The 23,473-nt window shown below is 49.6% G+C and overlaps 1 protein-coding gene across 8 annotated transcripts in view; it reads right to left on the bottom strand.

Annotated features, from left to right (window-relative positions):
• PRKAG2 (protein kinase AMP-activated non-catalytic subunit gamma 2) overlaps nt 1-23,473 on the bottom strand; it is a 255,589-nt gene that overhangs the window by 25,008 nt on the left and 207,108 nt on the right. For 6 of the 8 annotated variants that reach the window (XR_005838439.1, XR_005838441.1, XR_005838443.1 and 3 more), the window contains one exon: nt 12,301-12,407. Coding sequence is in view for 2 of the 8 variants with exons in the window: in XM_040643780.1 (XP_040499714.1) it covers nt 12,301-12,407 (107 nt within the window). In the remaining 6 variants the exon portion in view is untranslated. The remainder of the gene's footprint in view (nt 1-12,300; nt 12,408-23,473) is intronic. The other 2 variants (XR_005838440.1, XR_005838442.1) reach the window with 1 other exon arrangement.

Genomic DNA, 23,473 nt, shown 5'->3' with positions numbered 1-23,473 from the left:
AAAACCTCTCTCACATGCTCCATAACAAGCAAGCATCCTTCCTCACGTCCTGGAGGCTGAGTAGGGTATGAGAGATGTAATATCCTTGCACTTTCATACTGTCTAGAGACAGACATTCAGCGAGCGTGTGCGTCACGGGCCAGCCCCGTTCAGGGCGCGCTCACGGACGGCGTCTCCGGGACCCCCGCGACACAGCCTGAGGGGGCACCGCACCAGCTACAGCAGGCGTCGGAGGGGATGGCGGGAAAAGCCAAAGCTCAGTGCTGAAGACGACCCTCTAAGTACCCAGAACAAATAAACAGGGGAAATGGTTCCCCTTTATTAATACCCGAAGACATGAAGATTAAAGCAAGCCTAAAGGGTCACTTAGAGCTGCTCGATAGGCCAACATTGTTCGGTTGTGGCAGCCAACACAAGTGCTGCTGGGAAACCATGGTGGCATCATAAATCATCAGAAAGTTTTCTGAGTCAAGGCGTGTATCAAGAATCACAAAAACATTCATACTGTTTCTGTGCTTTTTCTCTGTCTTCTTAAATTTCAGGAGTACGAATGAAAGATGTGGCATTATTTCTAATATTGAAATTGGAAAAATATCTGCCCCCAACAAAAGAAAATGTATTAAATACCGGACTACCAAAGGGAAAAAAGTACCAAATAGTAAAATTAGGCAGACCATGTGGAAGTAAAAGAAAAAAAGGTTTATGGCAGTGAAAAACACAGACTATAAAATTATACATTATAATTATATAAAATATGTGTTTAAAAGAAAAAGGTCAAAGAGAAATAAGCAACAATTTAAATGATATAAAGGAGCTGGGACAGTGATAGTGTGTTTCTTTGAAAAAATTTCAATGCTTATTTTCTTTGTGACTACGAAAGAAGAAGGCTCTTCTCTCTCCCACTGTATTCCAAACCCTTGCTAACTTAATAATGAAAAGAAACGAGAGAACTACAGGAACCCAGAACTTCCCATCAGACGAGGATTAACGATTTAGCACCGGTTTATGCCTTTATTACGACACATTTTGCCTTTGTTTGGCAGGCGTTACGTAGGTGCTCGGTTCACCCAGTGAGTCCAGGGCCGACGGTGGGTGAGGACATCTCCTTAATTATTTTCTATACTTGTCCCAGCCCCGCACTGTGTCCTGATGATGGACAAGGTCGTCGGGGACTCCCCCTGTCTGCCGAGTGAACGGCACAGGACTGGCAAGAGGCGGGGGGCCAATCAGGTGGCGGGAGAGAGGAACAGCCAGCTCACTGTCATCCATAAACTGGTCAAAGATTTTCTGAACCACAGCGTGTAGCAAGAATCACATTCACGCCGCTCGTGTATCTAAACGGCACCCAGGGATGGAGGGCCCGTTTGTAAGGTCTATTTCTACCTGGGTGATGCTCTGGGAAGCCTTGACTGTGGTCCCGGAAAATATTTTAACGGGGGCGGGGGGAGAGAAGTCACAGAGAAACAGATTTTAAAACACATTAAATACGAGCTCAGCTTGTTTTTCTAAACTGGCTGGAGTAGCAGGGGAGTGGGGGGTATCTTGTAACCACAAATTACTGATTGTTTTTCTCCGCTAAATCTGTTTGGAGAAAACAATTTTAAAATTATTTATCAAGATCATCCATGACACCGTAAATGCCCACAGCTGTTGGAAACCCATCCAGAAGGCCGGGAGTCTGCCCGAGCCCGAGTAAGCACAGCAGCCGACAAAACATACAGAGCACGTCTGAGAGCCCGGCGGGCAGCACACCAGCAAGAGTCGAGAAGCTGCAATTCCCCAGAGAAGAGCAGCCTGTGACTCGAGCGCCACAGTCATTTTGGAATTTTTCTGTGGGCATTTTCCAAATCATCTTCAAATAGGTGAACCTCAACAGAAAACGGAAATCTACCAAAAAGAATCAAATACACGCCGAGCAGGTTAAATAGAAACAAACCCAACCCCTAAGCACACATCACAGACAAGACGCCAGGAATCAAAGGCCAGGAGAAAATCAGCGAGAGAAAAAAGACACACGCATACTTTCAAAGCAGCAGCAATCCCACTGACGGCCCAGCAGGGGTCCATTTCAACTTTCAGGTGTAGTGACTGTTCTTCAGAAACACGCAAAAAAGGTGGTTCTCTGGGATCCCTTGCCTGACTAATCTGCACCTGAAAAGCTCTTAAACAGCCCTAACTGCTACCAAGTGAGTCCAAAGGCCAGTGTAGACAAACGACCGAGGGGACACACAGCGCTGATTCTCAGTGTGGCAGGTCCAACCAGGGGGCACACAGGCCTCGCCGTGGACGCCAGGCACTGACGGGGCGGGCCGGCTTCAGTGAATTCTGATGCAGGCGGTCAGCGGCAGGGCAGGCGAGAGGAGCCCCCCTCCTCCAGTGAGGCAGCAGTCCAATCGACGGCAAAGAGAATGCTAAGAATTTAACGGGAAAAGCGCCATCGCTGCTGCAAGAGAAGGTAAAACAACCCAACACGAAGGAAAATACCTGGAAGTAAAATACCTCCTGCTTCTTTTCAATGGGTGGAAACTTCTAGAAACTTCTGTGGGCTCGGGTCCTCAACCCTCTCTGAGCCTCAGCGTTCTGAGTTACAAAATGAGTCTAACAGGGAATGTTTTCCTCATAGGTGACCATGCGGACTAACTGGGCTTGAATGTGAACATATTCAGCATGGAGTCAGCACAAGAAGCCAGAAAGATTAAACGCTTTCATTTCCCGGCCTAGAGGGATCCAGCCAGAAGCAGACGGAGAGAGATTCACCGTTCTAATTTCACCCACATGCACCATTGACGCGTCCATACCTCACGGAGGGAGTCACAGTTCCGCCCTCCAAAGACCCAAGACGACATTCGGAAGCGGACGCGACCCTCTCGAGGAGCTTTTGTGCTGAGCAGCCCCGCCTGCTGCTTCGGGGGTCTGGCTGCGCCTCCTCGGCCATCGCGAAGCCTCTAAAACTTGACTTTCTCAACACCACGTGTGTGGAGTTGAAGAGCAACTGAAAGCTATACTTAGAACATTCTTCACAATTACAGAAGGCACAGGGTGTTACCAATGAACCAATAAACAGGATAAAAAGAAGATGGGCCCCATCTGGTTCCAATATACAGGGAAAAAACTCCTGGGGGGTCTTGAGTACCTTTGAAAATTTCTTTTCAATGGATAGGCAATTTGCTCAAAGTGTTATCAGTTTTAAAATGTACTTTTTAATAGGATTTTCAAACAACCAAATGTGATAATTAGGTAAGGAAAGATGGATAATAAAATTTTAATATAGAACTGATTTTTAAAAAACAGTAATAAGCTCTAAGAGATTCTGGCAGTCTGACGCCAAGTGGAACACCTGTGCTCCAAAAAACGGGAATCTGGTTCCTCTAACGTCTCACTGTTCCCTGTACAGTTTTACCCCGATTTTCAGTAATTAAGCTGATTGCGGGGCTTTTAAAATTAGCGCTGATGAACAGCTAAAGCTCTTGAAAACTATCTCATTTGGTTTCTTACTAAATTTTTACATCAGAGCTTGGCCGGTGGATTTAATCCGACCTGTGGCATCTCTCCTGTCTGAGAGCTCCCGGCTGCGGGAGGAGGGCCGGCCTCGTAAGTGAGGTATCCATCCAAGACCGCCTCGCTCCAGCCCAGCTCACGGGTTGAACTGGTCTTTTTTTTTTTTTTTTTTTTTTGGTGCTTCTACGTCACCAAGTTCCTTCTACTTCAAGTGCACTTACCTTCAACTCCACCTATGAAAACCCGGTTGACCTTTAACTTCTGACTCCACAACCAGAGCTACCCACGTCACCCCAGTCAAGGCTGGCACTCCCTTCTCTCTACTCCCACAGTACCTCGTTCATCCCCTGTTACTTCTGGAGTTTCCCTCGTGTCTCCTTAGACTTAAAAATGGCAGAGAGTAAAGACATTTCTGACCAGTTTTCCTGCTGACAAGTCCTCCCCCAAACTACAGGGAAAAGCAGCTGGAAATGGGATGAACTAGGAGGTCTGCAGGGCAGAAAGCAGACGGAGGAGGTTAATCAGTGACGGAGCCTTGCTGGGGAGGGGTGGGGCGGGGAGAGAAGCTGACTGACCGTCTCTCCCTGCACGCGGAAGACTCGAGACTGGAGGCCCTGGCGGGGGTGGGGCCGGGGCCAGACACGAGCAGGAAGCCTGGTTCAGATCGGGAACAGCCGCGGCCACGCGCCCCCACCCCCCGAGGACCATCTTGTGGAGAATGTGCCCTGCAACTATGACATACAGATGGACAGGAGCACCGGGGGGCTGCCGAGGAAACGACCAGCGACGGCCGGCAAGAAGCCCACCCGTGCCTCCACGCACACTCTTGCGGCGCACCCTTCGCTGCGAGCGGGCGGCCCAGACTCAGCCTGACCGGACCCGGAGCGCCGAAGCGGCGACGCTCCGGCTGCAGAGAACACGGACCCAAAACCTCCAGAGGCAGAAGCAAAGGCAAGGAGAGAAAGAGGCAGGATAGGAATATTAACTAATGATCACGAGCTCAAGACCGCGAACTGAAGTTGACAGAAAGAAAACAGGAGGAAGAAAACGACTGAAGACGCGGAACACAAACCGGAGAGACGCACACGCCAGGTTCCGAAGGCGCATCGTGGGCCCGGCACGAGGAACACAAAGACCACAACGAGGCCCATTAGTCTGAAATTCTGGAGCTCCAGATATAAAGAGAAAATCCCGAAAGTTTCAGAGTGGGAAAACTCACATACAGGTGGAGAGTAACTTTGAAAAGTCACAACCGATTTCTCTTTAATACTTGCATCCAGAAGCAATGGAATGATGCTTTCACAATTCTAAATAAAAATTATTTTCATTATGGAATTCTATACACAGCAGTCTACACAGTGAGTATGAGAGATGCAGATATCTAAAATTTCACATAATTACCTCCCGTGCATCTGTCCGTGGGAAGAGTTAGGGTTGAATGTGTCCCCCCAGCATTCAGAGGTGGGAGCCCTCACTCCCAATATTGATGGTATCTGGAGGCATGAGGTCACGTGGGTGGGGACCCCACGATGGGATTAGTGGCAGAGCTCTGCCCTGTGAGGACAGTGAGAAGGCAGCCATCTGCAAGCCAGGAAGGGAGCCCCCAGGGGGAACTGAATTGGCCATCACCTCCACCTTGGACTTACAGCCTCCACAACTATGTAAGAAGTCAATCCTGCTGTTTAGGCCCCAGGCTGTGCTGGTGTGTTACATACGGTACCCCGAGTGGGCTAAGACAGCAGCTACAAAAAGATGTGCTCCCCCTGCGAAGCAGGGAATAAATCAAAGAAGCAGAAAGCACGTGTGCAAAAGACAGGTGTTGCAATGAAGGAGAGGGAGGAGGTATTCCTGGCCTCAGGAGACAGTGATGAGCAGGTTGGGGGGTAACAGCCAGAGCAGGAAGACCAAGGACGCAGAAGGAGTGGCTCCGAATGGAGCTGAAAACATGTCCAACAGGTCTGACTGCACAGAAAATTCCATCAAGAAGTTAGGTGTGGAAAGGCATAGACGGTTAAAATAAAAAGAGGAGAGTACGAATAACCCTGAGTTGTCCAAAAAAATGAAACGTAAGTGTAACTCGTTTCCACTGGGTTCAGCAGTGAATAAAACTGACACAGTCAGAATAACGACAGCAAGCTCGGAAGAACTCACAGCCACCAGAGACCCGGCTACGCTGGGAAGACGGGGGCAGAACGGAGGCCACACAAGGAGCAGGAACCCCCGTCTGCCTGACCTGGAAGTAAAACAGGTCTGAAGTCAGCGAACTGAGGTAACGTGGCAGTCCAGTCTAGATTTCATAGCTGAACTAGCTGTTTCTGGGCAGTGTGACAAGGGCGAGAGGAACAGGGGCAGAAGCTGCTGTTTTGTATTGTAAGCTTTTCATACTACTTGACACTACAGCTACTTCCAACTCCTTCTCTGAAAACCCACACGCGGGCCCCTGGTGTGCTGCCTGTGGGAGTCAGCAGGTGCCCTCCCTAGTCAGTGCGGGCTTGTTGAGGGCAGGGCCACCGTGTCTTCATCCCCCCACTCTCAGCACAGTGCTCGGTCCCCAGTTTTATTCTTTTCTGGAACACTGATAGGCTATCACGTCCCTCGTTCTGCATACCACCTACTTATTCACTGGTCCTAAGAATAATTTAGCTTGCTGAGGAATCTCTCTGTATTTTATTCTTAGCTACCCCCCCCCCCCCCCCGGTTTCAAGTCCTCTGTGAAGTAGATCATGTCATCAGCAAAGTCAGTACTGAAGTCATTGTCCCAAATGTTGACGAGCCGAGAGGAAAAGAATCCTTGTTTCTTAGCTTGGGTTCCCCAGAAAGCAGAGTCTGGCTTGCACGTCCTTCACCGGGGAATGTGACCCGAGGAGCAGGTGTGGAGGACAGGGGTGAGATAGGCTAGCAGGTGAGCCAGTATGCTGACGGGTGGCTGACATGGCCACAAACATGGGCAGGCTGACTCAGGTCCACTGGGATCTTCTGAGGACTGTCCACCCTCAGGGTGCGAGGTGGAGGCGTTTCTCCACTGGCTTCTATCTTCCATTGGTTAAGGAGGCTGGAGGCCTGCTGGCGGGCCCGGGCTGAGGCCTTGCCCTGCATGAGGTGAGGGGTGGCTGGAGTCACAGGTGACATACGAGGATTTTAAAATGGCGCACGAGAGGCATCCAACGCAACTGGAAACCCTGCTCCAGGCTGAGATGGAATCCACATTCTTCTGAGGTCCATAATGAGCATGAATTCAGTCACTGGGCTGACAGACTGCACTTCGGCACCTTATCCATCAGGACACTGTGCCAGGCTGTCAGCGGTCTAGCTGAAACCGAGATACGCCTGTCCTGCTTTTACCTCACCTATGGAACTATCCAAAAAGGAAACCGGGCTCGACTTCTGTGACCTTTGTCAATTCATGATAGGTTCCTAGAGATTACTACTTCTTTGACTTTTACTAATAAGTCATTCACACATCTTACCTGGGACTGGCACCACATCCCCACCCACAGGCTTTTTGGTTTTTTTTTTTTTTTTTGGGAACGTGTTTTCTTTTCTTTCCTCTCTAGCCTGGGGCCCGGAACACTTTTCACAGTTCCTGTGATCTCACTAACAGCTTGGCAATCTGCTTCCTAAATCCCTTTGTTACACCAGAATGTGATTCATCTGGGTCAGAAAGCAAACTGGTTTAGTGCAGACGGGCACCCTCCCATAATCTCTACACCCATCTCAGGCTTCAATTTCCTCTAATCACCATCTATTGTACTTTTTCCATTTTGAAGATCATTTTCCTTGATAGGGAAAAAGCTCAAAAAAAGCTGAAGAGTTTTACTTTCTCTTTATTGGCACCTGCAGCAAGAATCCCCAGCAATAGCCCTGGCCCTCACATTCCTTCTTGTTTTTATTTATTTCTTGAGGGGGGGAGGGGCGCAGGGATAGGGAGAGAGAATCTTAGCAGGCTTCACACGCAGCACAGAGCCTCATGCAGGGCTCGATCTCACGACCGCGAGATCACGACCTGAACCGAAATCAAGAGTCAGTCACTTAACTGACTGAGCCACCCATGTGCCCCCCTTCTTGCTTTTAAAATCAGCAAGCCCTGCACCCTCTCCACTTGTGGACCTCAATTCGAGTCCCCACTTAAGACCATCCTGGGCGGCCCCTCCTGGTCATGCCCCTCCCTGAGCTTGCTTTCACGCTCTATGCTCTTCCTTCGTTTTCTACGAGCTCAGAGAACTCGGCTTAGCACGCAGCCTCTTATTGGGATGTCTGCCTGCTTCTCCCTTCATTTGCTCTTGCATTTTATTAAAAGTTATATTGATTGAAATAGTTTGAGCAACAGAAGAGTGATGGATCATAATAGAATGGGATACATATGTTCACAGATCTATGCTGACATAAATGAGTGAATAGAAAAATAAGTGGGAGAGAAGGGACCACGTCCCTCGCGAGGCATTCTAACTAACTTACGTGGCTACCGCGCTCTCAAGGAGGTGGAGCACAGCCCTGCGTCGCCTCCGTGTGCTGAGCCCAGTGACTGCCTTCTAGGAGGACAGCACGGACCTGGAGAAACCTGACGGAGACCGCCTCAGCCAGCTGACCCATGTTAAGGTCAACAGTGTGTGCACCCTTGACCCGACGGGATGAAATGGCACCTTATCTCTGTGGCCTTCCTTCTAAAACCCGTAATCCCAGTCTGATGGTGAGAACAACATCAGGTAAATCCCAACAGCGGGGTACCTACAGAACACCTGCCCAGTGCTCCTCAAAACCATTACAGCCACAAGGAAAGTCTGAACCACTGCCACAGCCAAGAGGAGCCCAAGGAGCCCAAATGTCATGGGACAGTCTAGGTGTGATCCTCGGACAGAAAAATGACATTAGGTAAAAAGTCAGGAAATCCAAATGAACTATGGGCTTTAGGTGATAATCATGTATCAGTATTGGTTCGTGAATTGTGACAAGTGTTTGCCACACTGATGGCAGATGGCAGGAATGGGGGAACCGGGGCGTGGGGTGCCTGGGAAGTCCAGACACACTTCACGGCTTTTCTATAAATTTAAAACTACTTTAGAATAAACAGTCTATTAAAAATAGTTATTGTTTATAGAGTATTGCTAAAAAAGTCATATTGCCATTGTGAGGAAAGGCCTGCATAATTGATGCTCCCCCCCATCTTGGGAAATTTTATTTATTTTTGAGCCTCTCATCACTATTGAGGTGTCACTGTTTAGAATGTGAAAGCACTAAACCCTATTTTTCTCTGAACTACCAGGCTTCTCTGGAAGGGCTGGGCCACGTCCTCCTTCTCCACAGGGCCACGTAAGAAGCTGCTGTGTCTCGGCTCCAGACCTTTCCTGTCTGGCCTGTAACTGTATCTCTGGACCAGCCGTGAATGATTGTCAACTCGATCATGTGGTGACTGTGGTCACTGTTCCCGATGTGGCATCTTGGGGGACCTGCCACGATGCCTGGACACAGACTTTCTCTCCACAGCAACTTACGAGGACGCCCGGAAGCGTCTGCTCGGACCTGGCACGGGGCCCCCTCACCACGTGCCCGGAGGCTACGCTGCCCTCCTGCTCTCGGCCTTCAAGCGTCTGCAGAGATGTTCATCATTTCGACCTTCCACACGCCACCTGGTCCACTACGCTGAGGACACTGTGCCGACTGGAGCGGACGGGCAGGAAGCAGCAACACTCAGATGATGAGTGCGAGTGTTGAGACATGAGGAATAAGGAAATAAGGAAATGAGACGTAAGGAGACCTAAGGAAATGAGAGGGTGAGTTTCCAGGGTGAGGGGAGGCCGGGAGCATTGGCAACAGCCCCTGCAAGGGAAAGTCAACTAACTGCACACGCCCTGCCAGCCACACACACTACAAAGTGGAAGCAACACGTACTACAAAGTGGCTACTTGGACGCATTCACCGAGTGGCCCATAAAAGCTGTTTTCAGAGTGACCAGAGCAAGTCTAGGCTCCTCGTCCACACGGGCCTGTCACCAGCAGCGTCAACACACGGGATCCTGTACGAAGCCCCGGGAAGCACCAGCAGGAGACTCCGGGGGCTCACGTCCGGGGCTGAGAAAAGCAGCAGCAGGAAACCACGCCTTCTTCTGGAGACAGTTACTGTCCTTCTGAGAAATAATTCCTGGCTTGCTACTGGGCCTGGTAGAGACGGAACAACCGACCGTGAGATGCCGAGCGGCCGTGCGGCCTGAGCTCCCACCATGAACGGGGTCCTCGGACCATCGAGCAGCACAGCCAGCGGTCAGCAAGCGGCAGCGGTGCGACCGTGACGGAGCTGCCTCCTCTTGCTCGTTCCACGCCGTGGTCTGGGGGTGCTCCTCACCAACCGCGGCTGACGAGGAGAAACTGGCTTGCTTTACGGATGCTTCACCTGGCAGGCGGGCTCCCCTCCTGCTCCACGTGGAGCGGCCACAGGACTGCACGTGGGCAGGACCGCACGTGGGCAGGACCGCAGGCTGCGCATTTGGTTTCCACTCTGTCGGGATGGGCAGATGGATGTTCGTCCTCAGTGAATTCCAGTAGGAAACGGGAATTTTGCCGAACCCGGCCGTGGAGAGCCGAGCGGGCCCCTCAGAGTCGGAAACTGGAGGCTGAAACTGTGTCCGAGATCGTTCTTTCCCTCGTCTGGGGGAGCCTTTCGTTCTACTCTTCTCCGCCTCTGTGCTCGTCTCCCAGGTCTGGGTGCGTCTAGGACTTAGGACTCTGGTACTTTGGACCCTCAGAATAACGTGGTCATAATACTTGTCTTCTTCTGCAACTTGTTTTACTTAAAAACAGCTTCTTGACAAAAACATCTTCCGTTCTTCTTAATGGCTATGTGGTATTACTCCGTGAGATGCCTACACCAGGATTTATTGAACCAATCTCTCAGCATATGTGGGTTGTTTCTGGTACTCTGCCATCCCTGTGGATGTTCTCTACGTGCTTTCTTTGCTCTCAAGATGTATCAATGACTACTACTGCGTCTAGAAAATACTCTACTCACACCTTTCAAATGCATGTTTAACTTGGCTCTACCCATGAGAACCCCCACCTCCTGTTTCCCTGGTGACAAAGTTTAGCTCCCTCAAAGCCGAGAGCCTCCCAGGACTCACGACTGCCAGGGGATGGTGCACTCACAGCTAGGGCAGCTCGGAAGCGACATTACCAGATCAGGGACCTCCAACAATCCACGAAAATAGCACATTTTTCACGTATCACCCACTTCGGCTAAATTTTAAATTCGGAAGAAAGTCAATTCCGTTGCAAGGGACAAACTGAGTAGGAGTGAAAGCAGACACAGGTCTTAGCAGCCATCACTGACTTTGCTGTTGGTGGGAAACCCAGGGTCAGAAGATGTGGGTCTTGAATAAGTAATAAGCCTTTTGGGGAATGGGAGCGAAGGTGAGATGGGTTGATGGAGTAGTTCTTTACTTTGGGAATTGAGAATTTCTAGCTATTTTACTATTGAAATCTATGGTTACAGTTGTAAAGACTAGATTTCCGGAAGTTACTATCTGTCCCGTTCCCCATGTAGTAGTGTACTGGATGCTTCCCTGTTGTCCTCGTTGTCTCAAAGAATCAGACAATCTTAGGGCTGAGGAGAAACCGTGCAGGTTACCTGGTCTGAAGTGAATTTAACTAAGTCATAGGATATAAAGTCAATTTATAAAAATCAGCTGTATTTCTGTATGATGACAAAAAACAGCTGGCAAATGAAATTAAACAAGAACAAAGCCGTTTTCACATTCCCAAGAGTCCTGTGTAGCAGGCACCGAATGCAGGCAAAGTGGCCCCGAGAGCCCAGGTGTCCTGTGCAGAGCCACAGGGGCAAGCTGCTGGGGGGACCACAGACCAGGCTGGGGAGGGACGAGGACAGGCCCCGGACTGAGGGCCAGAGCTCGCGGAGTCTGGGCACCTCTCTCCCAGGACAGCCCTGGATGAGCGGCGAGGCTGGGGTGAGCTCACAAGGGCACCTGCCCCCTACCCACCCCCTTGTGCCGAGGGGCCAGCTGAGGCCACCCTGGCGGGGCTCCTGCCTTTCTGGGTTCTCCCCCAGTCCCTCCGTGGGTTTCCCGGGAGCACAGCCTAATAAAGCACTGACTGCCCATGAATTCCTGGCTTGGCGGCTGCTTCTGCGAGCACAACAGAAGCCACTCCTTTGCAAAGATTTATGTACAACTACAGACACTAGATTCTTACCTGTATATACGCATTTATTACACTGGGTGTGATCCGATCATTACAGTGAATGTATCATTTAGGACTTTGCATATGTGACTGTACATCATACGGGTATAAAATGTGCGGCACTAAGCACAATTTTCATACCTAAACAACAAGGTTCAATTTTTTCTGCTAAAAGAGATCAATAAAGTTCTTTCTCAAGAGATCATCCACCTTAGTAATTTTTTTCTTTTTAACTTGTACTATTTCAAGTTAATTTATTATATACTCTACTAAATAACTAAGAGAAAACAGATCAGGATCTACTGAGGGAGGTGGTACAGGTTAATAGTTCAGGCTCTGACGCACGGGACAGACCCCATCATTCACCAGCTCGTGGAGTAAGTTACTGAATTCTAGAATCTGTGGACTAAACTTTGTGATTTAGGTTGACTCTAGAACGAGTTTCCTTATCTAGAGAAAGAGGAGGGTGACTGCACGTGCCTTCCACGGCTGCCATGGGGTGGAGAATGCAGACAAAAGCTCAGCACGACACCTGACGTGTCTGCTGGTGTCGCTGGACTTGAATTCCCTGACGAAGGAGCCACACGGGTGGCAGGTCGTGAAAACTGTGCACACTTACTTGTAATGTAGTATCAAACACCACAAGCTTTGAACTGGTGGGAACGATGTCGTAACACTTGTGTGACCTCATGAAGCGCATGTAAACACCACTTTCTGAGTCTTCTGCTAAAAAGGAAAGAAAAAAGGCAAATATCAGCAACAATGAAGGACTTGCTCATCAGCTGGAGAGAGCGTACAAAAACCTGCGGACGGCAGACTTAGGGACACTGTGACAGGTCTTCCCGTAAGAGCGGGAAGGCAAGGGCGCTCACGCGTGCAGATCCTATCCAGCGCCGTCCTGGAGACCTCGCCCGGGCAGTACGGCAAGGAGAGAATTTACAAAGGCATACAGATTGAAAAGGAGAAAGCAAAACTGTCTTTATTGGCAGACTATATGATTTTTTACAAAGAAGATACCAAAGAATCGACAAAAAAGCTCCCAAACCTAGAAGTGAGTTGAGCAAGGTCACAGAATTCAGCTTTACTGAAAACAAACACATAATTTGCAAATAAATAAACAGAAATACATAATTTACAGAAATGCTAAATGGAAATACGGATCTACCCAAGGAGACAAAGCACTGAAAACGGTAACTATGTGGACAAATACACAGATCCTTTAAATCTCTGTAAATGTGAGTGGACAGTTGGCAAAAGGACGGCAGGGATTCGGGGGGGGGGGGTTCAGCTTATTTAGAAGCGAACCGGGTGGCACCACCATCCAACCGATGAGGCAGAATCTGGCTTCCTCCTCCGCACATCGCTTCCTCCACCCTCACCGGTTTATCACGAGGCCCTGCAGGGTTTACTGCAAATCTCTCTGCAGTCCATCCACTTCTCCCCACCTCCGCTGGCCTGGGTCCGATAAATGCCCTCACTTCCCACCTGGTCTCCCTGCATTCAATCCAAGTCTCTCCAACAGCTGTCCACGCTGCATCCAGAATGGTTTTGCCAGACACAGCCTTGATCATGTCACTCCTCTGCTGAAAACACTTCAATGGCTTCCGAAAGAGACCGAATCCCTGGTGTAGCTTATGAGACCCAGCCTGAAAGGTGCGGCCCCTCCGACGCCCCAGCCTCGGCGGTCACGTGCCCGCACCCCAGTGCACCTCCGGTTACGAGGTCTTCTCTTAGTCCCTTCTGGCGCTAAGCTCTCTTCTGCCACAGGGCCTTCAACTACCGTCTCCTCCATCTGCAACACTGTCCACCTGCGAAGTTGTGGATCCAGAATTTAAACCTGGACGCCGCGACTCCAAAGCTGGGCTCCAGGTGGGATGGTCACCCACCGCCCCTGCCTGCAAGGGCCTAACTCCTAACTGGTCTTCATGGTTGAGCGCAAAGTATACTACCTCCAAGGGACTTCTTCGACGACTTCACTTTAGCCCACACTGATCTGTACGTTTTGGGAAGACTGAGATTACCTGGGAAATACCGGGGAAGGAAAAAATTCCTTTACCGTATTTAGTAATTACCGAAGTAAGCGTTGAACAGCGTGACACCGACCAAGTTCCTCGACTGTGCACAGGGGCTCGTTATCCTTTGTACGTCCCACAGTAAACAATCCACACATGCGGCCTGGTCTGCGAACTTACGACAGACTATGCGAACACTCCCAAATCTCTATTTTCAATCCTGACTGCTCTCCCAGGTCCTGGAATGCATAATCCTACCGCTCCAATCACCTCCCGGCCAGTCCCCCTCTCAAGTAGCTCCTTGCCTGCTGGCGGAACAGTTGGACGTCCTGGTCCGGCATTCACAGACCTCATTTCTCCACCTCCTGTCCCCATGTCTAGGCAAACAGCTCCCTGCGAAGCTCCCTACTGTATTTAATCTCACTTTCTTGAATTTGTTCATTCTGCTTTAACTTAAACATCCTTCTCTACGATTTCTTGTCCAATTTCAGCCCAACCTCAAATGCCATGTTATCCACAAAAAAGTGAACATTTGAATGTTCACTATGGGCCAAGCATTGTTATATCGTATACCTCATTTAATTTACGTAACAACGTTGAGGGGTATGCCCGAACTTCTTCACTTTATGTACGAGCAAACTGAGGTGAGGAGAATCTAAGGAGCTGGCCTCAAGTCAGGCCCTCAGGAAGGAACCAAAGCAGGATTTAAATTTACGCCCAGGACCCCAACAGTTCCCAAGAGAACTCTGCAGCGTCACCCGCGCACGCACACACGTCGGACAGAGGCCTGTGGGGCACTACGCTCCATCAGGCACTGTTCTGGTGTTGAGACGTGAAGGTGAACACAACAGGCAGTCCTCTGAGCCCACATGCTGGTGGAGAGTGAGGGCACCCGGATATACGCCACGTGGCAGGAGAAGCCCTGGACCGCGAGAGATCACACGGGCGGACAACCGAGCCTGTGTCAGAAAGGGAAGGAAGTCTAACGACCTCCTCCTCTGAGTATGTGAGGACCCCGACCTGTACTTCTCATCGCGGTCGCCGGACATCTCATTCACAGTGGTCTCTGCGCTCTAACTCTCTCCTCCTGGGCCGATCCCTCCTTTGAGTGGCCAGGACTTGACTCACCCACTGCATCAATGAAGTCAGTTACTGTTTATCGCTCTGCTCTCTGTGTGGGCTCTCCCAAAGCCGGTCAGTCTGGATCTGTGTGATGCTTCTCTCATGATCTCAGTCCTGGGGTGATGTGTTTTGGGAGGGAGACCACAAGGTCAAGTGCCATCTCAACCCACCATATCAAGTGCACCTGCTGTCAACACGACTCACCACCTGGATCGCCCGGCGCAGGTCTGTCCGGTTTCTGCACTGCGGTTACTTTCTCCTCCTTCCTCCCTGCAGTCTTTGCAAGGAAGTCACCATGGGCAGCCTGTACTGAAAGGTCAGGAGTGAGGCCCCACCTCCGGGAGGGCAGAGCATCTCCATTATTTGGAATTCTTCTGTATCAGTATGGATTTATAATACTCCTTTTATACTTTGAGTTACACCCCACTCCTATGTGAGAATGGGTCCGGAAGCCCCCGGGGCGTCCACCCCCCTCGGACAGCGCTGTGTGCGGCAGGGGAGCACCTCCCAGTTCAGACAGCCTTCTGCCCTGCTCTGCCTTCCCCCAGGGCCCCCGGGACTTCCTTGCTCAGACACACGGCCCCCACACCAGCCGGGAGTCTGGGGGGAGCTGGGCTCTCTGCGATCTCCCCCGTGAGCGCTGTCCCAGTCGGCGAAGGCGGTGTGAGGGGGGCTCCCTCTCTCCGTGTCTGAGCACGCCCCGGCCTCCACGACAGGGACAGACGTGTTTCATCCGTCACCAGCATTTGACATTACTAGCATGGTACTTATAGTTCACAAACCAGGAAAATAACGATGAACAAATTATTAAGAGAAGTCCATTTGTTGTTCAGAATTTCTCAGTTTTGGTCCCTCCAGGATAGCCCATGACATTCAGCCCTGGCTCCTGAGGCTCCTCTCGGCTGAGGCGGTTTCCCAGACCTTCCCTGTCCTGTGGGTCCTGAGGAATCCCGGGAGGCGTTCTGCAGGAAGCCCCGCGGCTGGGAAGTCGAACTTGCTTCTCACAATTACACTGGGGGTGCGGGCGTGGAGGAGGACCCACAACATTTGTTTTAAATGTAAGAAGCCCAACCGAAGAAAGCAAAACGTTACATATGTAAAACAATTATAATAAAATTTATTTTGGTCTGTAATAAGGATAGAAAGTATTACTGTTGTAACAGAACTACATTGATAACAAAGTATTAGTATTTTAAGTTAGGAAGGTAAAGTGAACTACTGTAAAATGTCGTGGCTTCCCTACATTGAGTATAAACTTTCCGCTCATATGAGGCACCGTCTGAATTACTGTCACTATGATGAAGTCTCAAATTACAACTGAAGAAAGAAATGCAATGAAATGGAAAATAAGAATAATGTGGAGTTAAACGGAAAGGAAAAAAACCAAGAAACCAAAACCACTCAACAGTAACAGGTTGTTTGGAATGCGTTACTAAAATTCCTGAGAACACAAGAAGTTCAAACCCCCCTTATTCAAAGGGCAACTGGGTTTCAGATATTATCAGGGTTCCGTTCTTGCTCTTGTTTATGTCACCGGCCAGAAGCAGGATGACCGAGCGTTACACCGGCATTGGCGCTCCTGGGTATGGGAGGAACCTGGGTATGGACGGACGTGAACCCCCACCATCCCCAACAGCACGGGAGCCCACCACGGGGCGAGGCAGCTGCGAACGAGCACTACTGGGAAGTAGAAAGTGTATGTCGAAGTGTTGAATTTCCGACAGTCGACAAAAGAATTTGAGAATGCAGCATCTAAGTTTAAACATAAGCAACCGTACGTGCCAGGCAGGACAGCGTGAAAGCAAGCATTTCCCTTCGAGTGGATGTGACCGCACCGCCCCCCCCAAAGCCCTCGCTACTGTACCACACACCGCATATCAATCAATCGAGCTTTCTAACCACCTTACCCGACCTACCCTCCCGGCCTCCTCCCTACCACACCCCCTAGGAATCGTCCACTCTCACATCGCATTGATACTTCCTTTCCAAAGCCTTTCTTGAAGTCTGGGAAGTTCAGCTTTGGGAATGTGCTCCTTGGGTTTCTGCCTCTGCTCTGCTCGCGCTGTTCTCAGAGCGCTTCCCCCCCCATGATGGCCCACGGAGACCCTGCCTGCCTTTGGTTAGCTGAACAGGGCTCCCCAAAATAGAGCCCAGCTGGAACATCAGAATGAGACTTATTTGGAATAAGGGTGTTTGCAGATATAACTACAGTAAGGACCTTGAGATGAGTCAGCCTGCATTAGGCTGGGCCCTAAATCCAAAGACCACTGATCTTATAAAACAGAGACGACGAGAAGGGCCACGTGGAGACGAGGCGGAGGCTGAGTGATGAGGCCGTGGGCCCAGGGATGCCGAGGACTGCAGGCAACTCTCAGAAGCTGAGAGAGAGGCAGGGCACAGACGCCCCCTCAACGCCACTGGAAGGGACCCCCGCCGCCAGCCCCTTGGGTAAAGCTCTCCTGTCCGAAGCTGCCACATCTGTGGCAGTTTGTGGTGGTGGCCTCAGGAAACTGACGCAGCTTCCAAGTTGAGTTCAAGGGCCTGGAACGCCTTCCTCGGAGGACCTCAAGTCAGAAGTAATTGCTTGTTTTGACATTCTCGTCAGTGCTTTGTGAGGAATTCACTTTTGGAGTAGTTGTATGCCTTGTACCAAAGTTGTGGGTCTGCCTACCTTTTCGACTGTAGCTTCCCGAGGCACCGGAAAGGCACCCGATCCAGCCAGTTCCCATCAGGTGCTGGGACAAGCTCTTGCCTGCTTAATGGCAGGTCACCGAAAAACTTGTAAGTGAAATGCAGGGGACCGACTATGAGTCCAAGATTACTGTACTGCATGTCTATCCCTCGAGAGAAAAATCCTAACAAAGCACCCAAATTTAAAAGAATACTGGTGAATCTAGATTTAATGATCAGAAAAGAAATTTTAATTTATGCACCTTTGGAAGACCAAAGGATTGAAAAGGGATGTTTTTTTGTCACAGCGATAATGCATCTATGGAAGTGCCCAATGCAATTTTCTTTTTAAAGCATAACAGCATTAATTTAAAGCTTTAAAAGTGTTTGCAAGCATATTTTATATTGAGACTATTTTCTAATTCTCTTGGACAAAAAAAAATGTAACTGAATTAAATAAAACTGCAGAAGACATTAAAATGCTCACACTACTGTACATATTTTAAAAACCTGAAAATACAGCAAAACAACTCGATGAATTCACATTTCAGAGATAATCACTAGAGTCATAAATTACTTTTTATAAAACCTATTTACATAGAATTTTAGCTTAGAGAGAATTTGTAAAAAATGAATTCTAAGATGGTGTGACTCCTTGGTATTTCTAGCCTTAACTCTATGAAGATGAAGAGGACAGACTGTCACTGCTAATTAGTCTAAAAAAGGCAAGATGAGATGGCAGGTGGAAGGTGCTGGAAGGCTGGCCAGGAGTGGCTCGAAGATGGCTCTCTAGTGGGGTCGGCAGAGAAAAGAGCAGGGACTGGTTCCAGTGACCTCGCGATCCCCTAAGCTCGCGGCCACACCGGGAGCACCAGGATTCATTCTGCCTGCTCTGGGCTGGATGCCCCAGCAAACCTCTCCTCGGACTGCAAGTCGGAGGACGTAACTGAAGCCTGTACAGGAGGGAGGGACTGCTCCTGATGGTGTGCTGTCCTCACCCAATAAGCCGAGGGCATCCTTCCCGCTGCCAGTCTATGAACACTTTACTAACAGAGCTGTGGGGACGGGGGGCTTACAGGACTGTTGGAGGAGTGGGACCCTCCAAGGGACCGGTGGCCTCTCCTTGGGGGCCGGCTTTTCAAGGTACTGTCCAGCCACCACGGAGAAGAGGCTCTGCTTGGCCACGGCCGCAACACACACACACACCCGAATCCAAAGCACGTCCCGCCTCCTTCACTGACCACGACTCAACACTGCTCTTTAAGCCATCACAGGTCAGAGCAACAGATCCAAACCATGTCTCAAAGAGCTGAGTGTGCAAGAATGAAGACATTTTTTTAAAAAGGATTTATTTATTTATTTGAGAGAGAGAGCGAGAGAAAGCAAGCATGTGTGAGCACGAGTAGGAGGGGTAGAGGAAGAGGGACAGAATCTCAAGCAGACTCCCTGCTGAGCACAGAGCCCAACTCGGGGCTCGATCTCATGATGCTAAGATCACAACCTGAGCCAAAACCAAGAGTTGGATGCTTAACCGACTGAGCCACCCAGGCGCCCCAGGATGAAGGCATTTTATATTTTAAAATTTTTTTAAAAAGATTTTATTTATTTATTTGACACAGAGACAGCCAGTGAGAGAGAGACAAGCAGGGGGAGTGGGAGAGGAAGAAGCAGGCTCCCATAAGAGGAGCCTGATGTGGGGCTCGATCCCAGGACTCTGGGATCATGCCCTGAGCTGAAGGCAGATGCTTAATGACTGAGCCACCCAGGCGCCCCTTTTTAAAAAAAATTTTAAAGATTTTTATTTATTTATTTGAGAGAAAGAGACAGAGAGAGAGCACAAGCTTGGGGAACAGCAGGGAGGAGAGGGAGAAGCAGACTCCCTGCTGAGCAGGGAGCCCAACGTGGGCCTTCGTCCCAGGACCCTGAAATTATGACCTGAGCCGAAGGCAGATGCTTAACCAACTAGCCAACCAGGTGCCCTGATGAAGGCATTTTAAAACAAAATTCACTTATCACCCCAAACTTCACTTAAAACCACCCTGAAACCAAAAGCCTCAACTTCTTACTTCCAATCCCCATAGCTTTAATTTAATATATAGACATTTCATTGTAATTCCACAAGCGATCAATATGTTAGGTTTTAAAAATGTATCTTTTATTCTTTATTCTACTTTTTGAAAGACAAGTTTACTATTCACATATGGTATCTTTAATTTTTTAGAAAACCATTTAAAACGGTTGAGCAAGAAATGACCAAAAATGGGGAACATGGAACTTAAAGTATATGGGAAAACCCAGACTTATGTAAGTTTTCCTAAAGTGCTTAGAAACACAAATGTTAAAGTCAATGCTTAAATATAATTTTACAGGTGTAAGGTTTACCCACTTATTGGTCTTTTCAAGAACTAGGATCTTGTTTTTGTTGAAAGTTAGCAAAATAAATGAAATGCACTAGGTTTTTTCTTTCCATGCCGTTTGCATTTGGTTTGGTGCATTCGGGCAGCGAGTCCCCACTGAAGGGGGAAGCGCATGGGCTCTTCCAGGAAGGGCTAAGATGCGGTAGGAAAGAAGTGTGGGTGGGTGAAGGTACACAGTCTCTCCAGCTCGGTCAAAACCGGCTGCACTAAATGCCTGAGACAAACAGAGCCATGACCTTGAAATTACATGTGATTCCCGTTCATTTTAAAATGGCTTCGTGTTGAATTCTGGGAGCCACACGGCTGAAACTTCCACACCAGCCAATGTTCCCTCGTTCTCAGGACAAAGACCGACCTCTCAGCCGAAGCTGTGGTGAGGATCCCGCCGCGAGCCCCCACTGGGTCGGCAGCTGGGGTCGCCCTGATGGGGACAATGCCAGGAACCACCTCGTGGCCACCAGTGGCTTCCGTCAACTATGTTTCCAGAAACTTAAAGATGTTTCCTTCTCCCTCTAGCTTATCAAGGATTTATTTTAAAGGAACGTATGCTGACCTTGTTCAATTTCTATTTCGGTGTCTACTGAGATGACCGGAAGCTCCTCTCCTTAAACTGGCGGACGTTAATTCCTTGGTGATTTCTTATTAAACGGCAGCCTTCTTGCACCGGGGCAACACCTTGCTCGGTCACCGGGCAGCTCGGGGGCTCCTCCTGCGCATGCGTGTGCAGGCGCTCTGCCCATATTCTCAAGGCCAGGTGAGTCGTCTGTGCTCGTCTGTGTGCGCCATCAGCCGGTCTGGGTGTCAGGATCGAGCTAGCTTCACAGAATGAGCTGGGAAGCTGCCATCATTTCTACGCCCTCAAATAATGTAAATAACCCACACATTATCTGCTCCTTGAAGGCCTTACAGAACGTGCCCATCGACAGGCTGGACACTGGGCCTCTCCTGCAGGGGCAGAGGAAGGCGGAGGACTCTGCATTACTTTTTTTAAAAAAACAGCTCTGTTGAGATATTATTCGCATCCATACTATTCACCTACTTAAAGTGTACAATTCAACTAATTTTAAATTTCTTTTATGGTGACTGAGAAGAGTTTTAAATTTATCGATATAGTTTGGTATACTCAGGTTTCTTTTAATGCTATTTCCTAAATCTTTGCATTTTTAATTAAGAAACTCCCTGATTTCTGAAGCTTTGCATTTTCACTCACTACATTCTTGAACAGACCTGACAAAGGTTTGCCTACTTTTTTTGTCTCTTCCAAGAACTAAGCTTTTGGTTTTGTTGAGGAAGACTATGTTTTGTATTCCATTTCATTGACTGCTGCCATTTCAGTGGGATTTTAGGAGGGAAAAGAGATACATGAATATATTCAGCAAATCATCTTGAGTCCCACGTGTGGCGGCCCAATTCAGTCAGTTCCATCAGGTGAACCGAAGTCTGTGCGTCACCCGAGTCTGAGAATCGGACAGAATGCTACTCCAACCCCTACGACCCACTACAGTCTGCCAGAGCCTGGACATTTGTCCGTGAAGCACGCACACCTTTGGGGTTTAGCAATACGACAGGTCCTCCTGCAGTGGCTCCTCTGGCAACCTCCAACACGGCACACGATTCGCAGAGTGAGGCGCTAACAGAGGAGCCCTTCACAGGCTCCCAGGTTGGCGGGGCCCGGTCTTCTGCAACGGGAAGGCCCGCGAGTGCGGTTCTGGCAGGAGGGGGTGTAGAAGGAAGAACAGGGTGGAACCAGACCAAACCCAGATGAGAACTGCACCGCCTTCTGTGTGAGCTTGCGCGCCGCTGCACGCCCGTACCTTGCGTGTCTTCATTCATCAAATAAGAATGACACCGTCTTTCTTGCAGGGTGAGTGGGGAATGGGGATAAGCAAAGTCCAGCACCCAATCCCATGCAGCACTCACGCGGGGAGAAGTCTGACAGCGCAGGTACTGAAACTGTGGCTGCATGGACCATTGTCACCAGTAATGGTGACTTCGACCTTTAAATTCCCGCTCAGATGCCTCTCCAGACCTTCTCGGGCCTTCATCACGGGCCAGACCTGCGCAGACTGTCCTGCTTGGCAGGCGTGGTAGTGAATGCTATGCTCGCTATGCTCTTATTACTTAATCCTCACATAATCCTATTCGCTAGGGGCTGCGAGTGTGTCCCCATCATAGAAGAAGCTGAAGCTTGGAATAACTTGCCCACGGTCCCACAGGTATTAGGTGGAAGGAATGGGCTCCGAGTTGGCCCCGACCCGTGCTCTTAGTGGCTGTGACGCTAATTACACACACAACTCAGGGAAGGGGGGGCATGCCAGGCACGAGCTCCGAAGCTAGAGAAGTCCGTGGGAAAAGAGAGAGCAAACACGGGGGGTAAATAAGCATGCGAGAATACGGACGTGTGTCTGCTTGAGGCGGTCTTCGTGGGACAATGAGGCGCTCCATCAAGAAGGGAGCGTATGATCTATAAACCACTGGAGCTTACGGTTAGTTACAAGCGACCAGTGCGCAACCACGGATCAGGCAGTTCCACCAATTTAGAGTCATAGAAAATAGCTCGAGTGGGGCAGAAGCAGTAAATTGAACAGAGCAAAAAGTGACAAAAATTTAACCAAAAGGTCCCCAAATGAGTTTCCTCCCCCCAAATGACTCCCCCGCCCTTTTACTGTCAGATATAAGCCAGGCTTCTTCTCCTGACATCAGTGCAATCCCAGCCACAAAAGAAAGACCTAAAAGACGTTTTCCTCAGTTACCAGATTACGTAAGCGAGCCACCCCGCTTCCACCCACTGCTGCCGTCCTGCTGTCGTTCCACCGCCGAGCTCTGCCTCCACATCCAGGGGGGAGGGCCTCTGCACCTCTGGGTGGTACCCCTGTGTCATCGTCCTGCTCGCACGCCCCCACCTGTCACTGCTCTGTGATGGGAACACATTAACTCAGCAGACGGATTCCCTCTAAGCCTTTCACAGAAATGCCTCATTTCTTTATAAGAAATAACTCTAATGACCTGAAGTACGCTAAGCTTATGTGCCAGAGGAAAAGTTAAAACCTTTAAAATAGATATACGTATACACGTATATATGTGTGTCTATACGTGTTCACGTATGGAGCAACTATTTACTGGAAACGAAGTGTTCTCCATCATGGTATCTTTGAGATCTGGCGAGCGGTAAGTTCTCAGTCCCCATCCTCATAGAGCTTACAAGTCAGGGACCGTGAAACATGAAAAACTGCCTCTCTCCTTCGCAGCCCCTACCAAGCCTGAGGGATCAAGAGAGAACACATCAAGGCCTGTCTGGGGCTTTGGGAAAGGCTTCCCCAGGGAAGTGACGTTTGGGGTGAGATCTGAAAAAAACTGGCAGGTGGCCAAGGGGAAAGGAAGACCAGCCCAGGGTGGGAAGCCGGTGGAACCAGGCAAGGCAGCCAAGGACAGACGGAGGGAGACGTGAGCACAGGGGCGCAGAGGGGGGCGCTGGGGGACGGCAGAGTAGGTGAGAGAATGTGGACTCCAGCCTAAAGGCAAAGGAGAATCACCAAAGGCGTCCGCGACAGGGTTTCATCACCTGGATGTG

The sequence above is a fragment of the Ursus maritimus genome, unplaced genomic scaffold (genome assembly GCF_017311325.1).
Source record: "Ursus maritimus isolate PB19 unplaced genomic scaffold, ASM1731132v1 scaffold_3, whole genome shotgun sequence".
Taxonomy (NCBI): domain Eukaryota; kingdom Metazoa; phylum Chordata; class Mammalia; order Carnivora; family Ursidae; genus Ursus; species Ursus maritimus.
Note: the sequence above shows the minus strand (reverse complement) of the source record. Positions and strands in the feature narration are given on the sequence as shown.